This window comes from Lynx rufus, unplaced genomic scaffold (assembly GCF_022079265.1).
Source record: "Lynx rufus isolate CCGP_SWC_20201006 ecotype Redwood Valley unplaced genomic scaffold, mLynRuf1.p SCAF_18, whole genome shotgun sequence".
In the NCBI taxonomy this organism is placed as follows: Eukaryota; Metazoa; Chordata; class Mammalia; order Carnivora; family Felidae; genus Lynx; species Lynx rufus.
The window spans coordinates 16,217,678-16,226,160 of record NW_025814832.1 but is presented as its reverse complement, the minus strand read 5'-3'; the positions used below and the strand labels follow the sequence as shown (position 1 = coordinate 16,226,160).

Below are 8,483 nucleotides of genomic sequence, written 5' to 3'. Positions count from 1 at the left end.
CCCCTCTCTCTGCCCCTCCCACCCCTCAAAATAAATACACTTAAAAAATAAACAAGTAAATAAAAGTAAAGCATTCCCAAACAAGAGGAATTGCCAAACAGTGATAAAGGTGGCAGGAGGATGCAGCGTGGCTGAAAACTGCTCCCAGTCAGTGGGTTCGAGCCCGATGTCGGGTTCTGTGCTGACAGCTCAGACTCTGGAGCCTGCTTTGGATTCTGTGTCTCCCTCTCTCTGCCCCTCCCACACTCATGCTGTCTGTGGCTCTCTAAAATAAACATTAAAAAATAAATAAAATAACATAAAATAATTTATGAAGCAGCTTATTACTAGTAGCTGAAAACCACTGGCCTGATCACAAATAAAAGGGCTACAAACTGAAAGGAATATTTCACATGTTCAGTAAAAGATATGAAAATGAAGAAAGCAGAACAGTTGATAAGGTCGTGTAAGCACATCACACCACCAGGGAGGCAGGTGAACACTGGTGGACAACAGCATCTAAATTAGCTGGCCCCCTCTTGGCAATCCAGGTATCTACAGAGAGGTCCTCTGAGTTCAGTCTTTAGCTGGATGTAATCACTTATTCACTCAAATCCTTACTGAGCAGACTACTATGTTCAGGCCTATGCTAACTGTCTCCAGCACACTCAATCTGTGAAATTAAAGTTATGGTTCTGACCTTTGTCCATCGTCAGTGATAGATTCTCACTCTTACTACAAAGCACAAGTCAGCTTAGCCTCTCAAGTTGAAGATCAAGACAGTTCCAGAGCAAAATGTAAAGATTATCTGCAGACAGAAACAGTTGGCCCAGGGAACATACCACATGCACAAGTAAAAGCCTGATGGAAAAAAGACACCAGAGGATCAAATAGAGCCAACCCACATGTTAACACAGAAATCCAAGCAAACCTACTCAGAACGAGTCTCATTCAAACAATACTTACAAAGGTTTCCTTATGCTATTTACAATTTTAAAGTAAATTTACTTTATAAGCAGCCAGGGAATTCTTTATTTAATACCATCCTAACATAAAAGTTCATTCAAACCATGAAACTGGGTTTTATGACAACCTAGAAATAGGAACTGAAAGAAGGCAAACATAATGCCTTAGAGATCAAGAAACATTTACACAGTTCCACTGTTAAAAACAGTTCAACATTCATCCAGTGAATACAGTTTGGATGTCAGTATACACGTTCGTCAGGGAGGTGAGAGACCTTTCGACTGTTCCTCCGACGGCTCCATAAGCTGGCCCTGTAGAGCTTCCGGCAGAGGCTTGTTGTTTTCCAACACTGTTTGGGATTTCACATCCGAAGGTTCAGATTCCCAGGAAACGTGACTACCTGCCTTTTGCTTAAAAGACCAGACAGAAATATGTCACACAGATGCTGTCATTTTCACTCCACTGACTGGCTGAAGCTATATGACTAAGCACATTCTATCACGGAGTCAAAAACGGAACATTTATATTCCAGGTCAGATTCTATTATAACAAGCAATACACATGATAAAAATCTCTACAGAACCATAATTTCAAAAGTCCTAACGACAACTCACTTGTTCCAAGCAGCAGTCATTATCACAAAATTTCAGTGTATATACGTGTGTGTGTGTGTATGTGTATACATTTTTTCAAGTTTCAGTATATTTAATCTACCAGTATTTGACCCGGTGTTCAGGGATATAAACCAAGGTTGGGGAAGGAAAACCACGCCTTCCTTTAACCTCTAATGAACAGGCAGTTAATCTAACAACAATTTTAATAACAAAATACTCACAGTCCTTGCTTCTCCTACTCGTCTTAAAATGACACCTTCTGCCAATAAAGCCTTTCCTGTTTCCACAAATAATTTCTCTTCGTCTGTTTCTCCAAGCTTCTGTAGCTCAATGTACTTCTCCACAAACCTGGAATTCCAAGCAGTCACATCTTAGGTCTGTGCATAGAGAGTCATCAAGATGTGCTGTTATACAACATCAAGCGGCTCAACAGGTCCGCCTATAGGAACATCTTTTTCCTCAAGTGGAATTCAATGAAACTCCTCACACTGGGAACTAAATTCCTTACAAAAAAAAAAAAAAACAACAACAACAACCAACACAGGACCTGTAAAATGGCTTACTGTTGACAGGTAGACTTGAAGTTTGGATTGAACAGATCAAAAGCTTTCTGACCAGATCCATAGGCCGAATAAAATTTCCTAGAAAATACAAATAACACAATATAAATTTCCAACTACAGATCACGGCCAAGAGCAAAGTAAAGAAAAATTACTAGGCTAAGCATAAGCTTTTTTTTTTAAGTAATGCATATGGTAAATATAACAAATGTTACAAAAAGGTAGCCAGTGAAAGTGACATTCCTGCTCACCTCCTCCCACCCCCAGTACCCTCCCAGGAATCAATACCAATCTGCTTCTTCTGCATTCATCCAAGAACATTCTAACATATAAGCATATACACATCTATCCTTCCCTGTTCCAAGCTACGTAATTTAACCCAAAGGACAGGAAACACTCTAGTACATCTTGCCTCTTCTCCTTTTTTTTTTTGTTTTTGTTTCATTCACCAAGTTTATTTTGAGTCCTACTAGGCATTGTGTTCAGCCCAAAAAGAATCAAATATTGAAGAATATTTCTATTGCCCTGGCTTGAACTATATTAAATTTGTTTATGGTGTTATAATCTTTATCAAAGACATCAACTAAAATATCCAGTCATAATAAAAAGGTATTTACCAGGAAAGGTATTTCTAGAGGAAATAAAAGGAGTTTCTCCATGCAATATTTTTAACTATCCAAGGGCAAATCTGAGTCTTGGAGAAAATTCTTCTAGCTGAGAGAGCAAGACAAAGATCACTAAGTTATTTTAATTAAAGTGATTCATTTGAGGACAAAGGGACAAATTCTATGGAAGACAGAACCCCAGATTTCAACTCCTGTTGTCAGTGGTGGATTCCACCTCAGAATGAGAAGGGGCAATTCATATTCTAAGCTAAGAGCAAATAACTTTAATTAAGCCTTTGCCTCTTCTCCTTAATAGTTCTTTTTTTTTTTTAACGTTTATTTATTTTTGAGACAGAGATAGAGAGAGAGCATGAACAGGGGAGGGTCAGAGAAAGAGGGAGACACAGAATCTGAAACAGGCTCCACGCTCTGAGCTGTCAGCCCAGAGCCCGACACGGGGCTCGAACCCACAGACCACGAGTCATGACCTGAGCCGAAGTCGGATGCTTAACCGACTGAGCCACCCAGGCGCCCTCCTTAATAGTTCTTAAAGATCATTTCAAATCACTGAACTTTTCTGTTTCCAATCCTTTGCTACTCTAGAGAATGCTGCAATGATTACCTTTATCAATATTTCTTAGTACACTATGCAAGTCTGGAATAGATTCATAATAACAGTACTATTAGCTCAAGGTATGTGCATTTGCAATATGGCCTTGCAAACTGCCAAATGCTTCCAAGTGTATGCAATGAGCCTGCGCAGAAAAGTGCTGTCAATTTAATTCCCCCAAAGATCTCATGTCCTACTCTGAAAATTTCCACGTAGAGCAGAACATACTTGTTTTACTACCTCAAGGAGAGTTGGGGGCAGAGAGGGGGGTAGAGAGGAGATTCCTCAAAAGAAAGGGCCTGGACCTCAAATGAGAATATAATGACTTTATAAGTTTTGTTTTCTTATAACCAAAAATAGAGATAAGAATAAGGTGTATATATTAAATTGACTAAAGTAAAATCCCTGATCTTAATATTTAAGAGAAGTGGAATCCTACAAATTCTAGGTACTAAAAACTGGCATCAACATTTGAGGGAAAAAGTTCTTCCACTGAATTCTCAGCAAGCTCACTTCCTTGAACCTCATAGTCCTATGAATAAAATGGAGACAAAATACTGTAGGGTTAAAGTAAGGCCTAAATGAGAGAATGTTTTTGAGGGTTTAGCATAGTGTTAATCCATGCACAGAAACAGGCAACTATAATTGCAATGATCAGTCCGTTGCTGAGCTCCAGCCTCTACTTCCCAGAACTTGTTTCTCTCACATGTGGGAGGGGCACTGGTTCCCTCACCAGGCTATATAGTCAAGACCTTCTGCACAGGGAAAGCCCTGACTCAATTCCTGGAAGTCACCCGACTGCTAGCCAAACCTTTCCTTCTGAAATCGCGCTGCCTCCTGTCCACCACGGGGGCTTTGCACTCACGCTCTAATCCGATCCTCGGGGTACAAGATGTCCTGGATGGCAGCTTTGGCTTTGCCGTATCTCAGGCGGGGCCTTCGGAAGACCGGCTCTCTCAGTGGAGGAAAAGCGTTATATATGTCAAACCAGAGGGGCTTCTCCTTCAACACCCCAGCCCGAATCAGGTCCCGAGTCCTTAAGGAAGGAAAAATAACGAAGGTCAGCCAGTTACAACAGCCCGTCTAAGCCCAAGAATCAGTCTAGTCACAGCCTGGGGCATCAGTGGGATTGCGGAGTCCGAAACACAGAACCGGAAGGAGGCCGCAGCACGGGTGTTCCCCACCTACAGGTAAGATACTTCCATATTCCAAAACCAACCTAACAACGCTCAGGGGTTAAGTCCTTCTATTTTCTCAGGTGCGTCCCACGCCCCCTCCCCCCATCCCCGTCCAGTCAAGGAAAATAGAGGCTCCAGCTGGGCCCATCAGCATCTTCCTCCCTTCCTCTTCCCAGAGACCTCCACCCCGGCAGGGGGAGAGGTGCAATCTTGAACGAGAAAGGTACATTCGGGGAGTGATGTCAAGTACACCTATTCAGAGACGGCGGACAGCACGGGAGGGCCTCACCCGGCTCCCACTCCGCACTCTGGAGAATGCCTCGCCCTACTCACACCCACCCAGAAAAAGCGCGGCCGGTCGAGAGCCCCCATCTCGGGGGAGGCGCCCTCAGCCCACCCCGCCTCCGAGCACACACCGCGAGAAAACGCTCCCCACCGTCTGCAACCGGCTCCCCGCCATGGCAGGCGCCTCGGATACACACGGCCATCGGCTACCGGAACCGGAAGCGCCCGCGGCGGCGAAGTGGGCGTAGGCTGCTGGCCGAGCCGAGGATCGCGGCGCTCTCTCCGCAGCCCCAGACGGAGAGCCGAGCCAGGCAGAAGCAAAGGATGGGCCGAACTGGCGCGGCCCTCGGCTCCCGGCCAGATTCAGACGGGAGCACTCGATAGCCGAGACGAAAGGAAGGAAGCCTGCCAGAGCCGGGCAGAAGCAATAAATGACCGATCTCGAGGAGGGATTCACGCTGGTGACTGCTTTACCCTTTCTGGCCTTGCTGAGCCACCCAGTCTGGAAGGTGGGGCGGCGCGGAGGGAAGACGAGGGGGAGGAAGGAGGGAGGCGCAGCCTACGTCCGGGGAGCCAGCCCGGCCAGGACACACGTAAAGGCACAGATAGAGGTCACGCTGGCGCTGGGCCCGAACTGCGCCTTATCTTGCTTGGAGCCACAGACTCCGCAGAAGGAAACCGAGGCCGGGACGGGCAGTCACTGGCCTGGCGTGACACTGGGACGGGCAGGCACTGGCCTGGGGTCACACTAAAGCTCAAGCGTCTGTCCTCCGTGCCCTGCTGTGCAGCGCTCCCCGTGAGTCCTTAGGCCCTGGAGTGCCTCCTGCATCTGCTCCCTTCGGGATGCGCCCGGCAACTAGTGTTTTCTCCGCGGGAGGCGTCGCGGGCTCGCTCCCTTCGTGGGGCTAGCAAAGCGAAAGTGAACGAAACAAATTCCCAGACGGAGACCCAAAAATCTGGGAAAAGTAGCCTCTCGGGGTTACTTATTGGTCCAATAATCGTGCTTCGGGTAAAGTACCCCAAAGAAATGAAAGCACAATTTCTTTCGTGAGGATGTTTGTGCAAGGATCGTCACTGCACTGGAGGAAAAAAATCAAATGGAAAATTATGGTTCGTGTGTCCCATGCAATCCTATGCAGCTGTTAACAATGAACAAGTTATAGCCACTTGTGAATGCCCATGACTTATAGTTAAATGAAAAGGGAAGTTGCAGAGAAACATCTTTTAGTGGGATCCTAACCTGTTAAAAGAAAAACGAAAACACCTGTACATGTGTTTGTGTTTCTATGAAGATAGAAACTACGTAGAAGGCCCACAAGGCTGTGAACCTTGGTTATCTCCAGTGAGACTGCCAGAGAAGACAGCATTTTTTCTTTATATTTCCTTCAGAGTTTGATCGGTAGAGTTTTTATTCGTGTTTGAACTTTTTAATCCAGTGCAATGTTTTGAATTGCATACACAGAAAATATCTCCCGGGACCCATTATCATCTTTGTCAGCCAGAAAGAGCAGCAGGTCATTCCAGAGCACTCCCACTCTATGGGAGGCTGGTGAGGAGGAGGAGGAAAGTAATGTTTCAGGAGCAGTTACTGTTTGTTTGTATTGTCTTGGATCCACACACCTAACCAGAAGGTAGCTATTATTAGCCTTATTATAGATGAGAAAGTGAGGCCGTAGCAGGTGAAGTAACCTGTCAGACACCTAACTGACAGAGCCAGCCTTCCCACACAGCCTGGACCTTTTCCAGAAACCCACAACCCTCCTTAGCTATGTCTCAAGCTGGAGATTGGTAGACCTATGAGGTCAGCCAAAACTGGCCCCAGGGGCAGGAGAGGAGGGATTTGAGGCCCAGGGCTAACCTGAGAGGTGGGCTTCATGCCTGCTGCAGGGCCCTGTGGCACAGGGAAGAGAGAGCACAGTGCTGGTTGCTGGGCCAGGTGTAGAGACTCCAGTCTCCCAGTCTTAGGAAGGTCTGGAAGGCTTTGCTCTAGGTCGAGCAAACATACTCCCAACTAAATATAGTCTTCCCAGGCCTCATAACGAGTTTCTAATTCTGTCCAAGTCCCAGCTAGCTGCCAGCCCAGACCACAGACACACTTCCCTTCTCCCACTCAGGCCTGCTCCCCTAGGCCACTGCAGTTACCACTGGTAAAGAATTAGGAGAATTTATTCAGGGAGGAGAGCCACAGACCCAAACCCTCAGTGGGGGAGGAATTGCAAGATTGGAATTTCTCCTCTAGATCTTCTTAGGGAAGTTACTTCCTCTTCTGAGCCCTTCAGGTTTCCCCTCCTTGAGGCATGTGGGTGGCGCAGTGGGTTGGGCTTCTGACTCTTGATTTTGGCTCAGGTGATGATCTCATGGTTCGTGGGATCAAGCCCTGAGTCCATCAGGCTCTGCGCTGACAGCTCTGAACCTGCTTGGGAATCTCTCCCTCTCTCTCTCTCTGTCTCTCTGTTCCTCCCATTTGCGCACACGCACACACTCTCTCTCAACATAAATTAATAAACTTTGCAGTTTCCCCTTCAGCATCCTATTTAATGCCTCTGTGACTGCGAGAGTGGAATGTTGGTGGGTAGATAGGAAGACCTTGGGGATGTGACAGCAGGATGAATTGGGAACCCTCTGACCCTGCAACAGGAAGTGTGTGCCCAAGGGAGTACTCATTCATGAAAAGGAGGAAGCTGTGGGGCAGCTGGGGGCAGGCAAACTGGACATTAGAGGCCTCTGTCTTCTCACCAGGACCTCTCAAGGCTGCAAGGGACTGATGCACTCATGCCTTGCACTGCAGCAGCAATCTGGATTTGTCCTATTCAGTTGTTCAGCTACCTGATGCCATAGGTAACGTCCTGACAAATCTCACACAGAAGGAAATAGAACTTGTCAACTCTCCAAAAGGCCGTATTCCTTCCGCTACCCTGCTCGACCCCGGTAGATGTGCCCACTAAATAGTATCAACTACCTGCGTAGCTTGCTGCAAGAGTAGAAGCCACCATTCTGCAAAGACCAAACGAGAGCTGGTAAGTAACAAGTCTGATGGCAGTTACAGCATCACTGTTGCTCTTGTGTCCTGATTGCCACCTGGGACTGCAGCATTTTGATGATATTTCATAAATTGCCTTATTGTTTCATTTTCTTGTTAAATGATCCCGTTCAGCTCACAAGCGCTTAAGCACCTGCCTGGCCCTGTGCCGAGTCCTGGACAAGCTGACTATCCGGTGGGGGAGACTGGCAAATTCATAACTGAGAACTTCTGTGTTGAATAGCATGTGGATTATACCAGTTTGCTAGGGCAGTCACAACAAAGTACCACAGGCTGGGTGGCTTAGGCCACAGAAAGATACTTTCGCACTATTCTGGATGCTAGAAGCCCGAGATCAACTTGCCAGGGTGGGTTTCTCCTGAGGCCTCTCTCCTTGGTTTGCAGACGGCCACCTTCTCCCTGTGTCCTCGCATGGTGCTCCCTTTGTATGTGCCTGTGTGCTCTTATGACACCAGTCATATTGGACCTGAGCCCAACCTAATGGCTGCATTTTAACTTCAACACTTCTTTAAAGACTGTCTCTAAACACAGTCACATCCCGAGCTACTGGGGGTTAGGACTTCAACATACGAATTTTGAAGGGACACTGTTCAGCCCCATGACACTGACTGATAAGTACTTGGCTGAACAGCATCCATGTGCCCTG

The 8,483-nt window shown here is 46.5% G+C and overlaps 1 protein-coding gene across 2 annotated transcripts; it reads right to left on the bottom strand.

Annotated features, from left to right (window-relative positions):
• Window positions 1-333: 333 nt before the first annotated feature.
• Window positions 334-5,089, bottom strand: MRPS23 (mitochondrial ribosomal protein S23). 2 transcript variants are annotated; one of them, XM_047081070.1, is made up of 6 exons: window positions 4,929-5,089; window positions 4,200-4,370; window positions 2,123-2,200; window positions 1,781-1,907; window positions 1,220-1,355; window positions 334-840 (listed from the first exon to the last, which is right to left on the bottom strand). In XM_047081070.1, exons 1-6 carry the CDS (start codon window positions 4,970-4,972, stop codon window positions 734-736), a joined length of 663 nt encoding a protein of 220 aa, XP_046937026.1. In that variant the 5' UTR covers window positions 4,973-5,089; the 3' UTR covers window positions 334-733. The 2 variants fall into 2 exon arrangements, with proteins under 2 accessions (XP_046937026.1, XP_046937025.1); XM_047081069.1 differs by lacking the exon at window positions 334-840 and having other exon boundaries at window positions 871-1,355; window positions 4,929-5,059.
• Window positions 5,090-8,483: the final 3,394 nt, after the last annotated feature.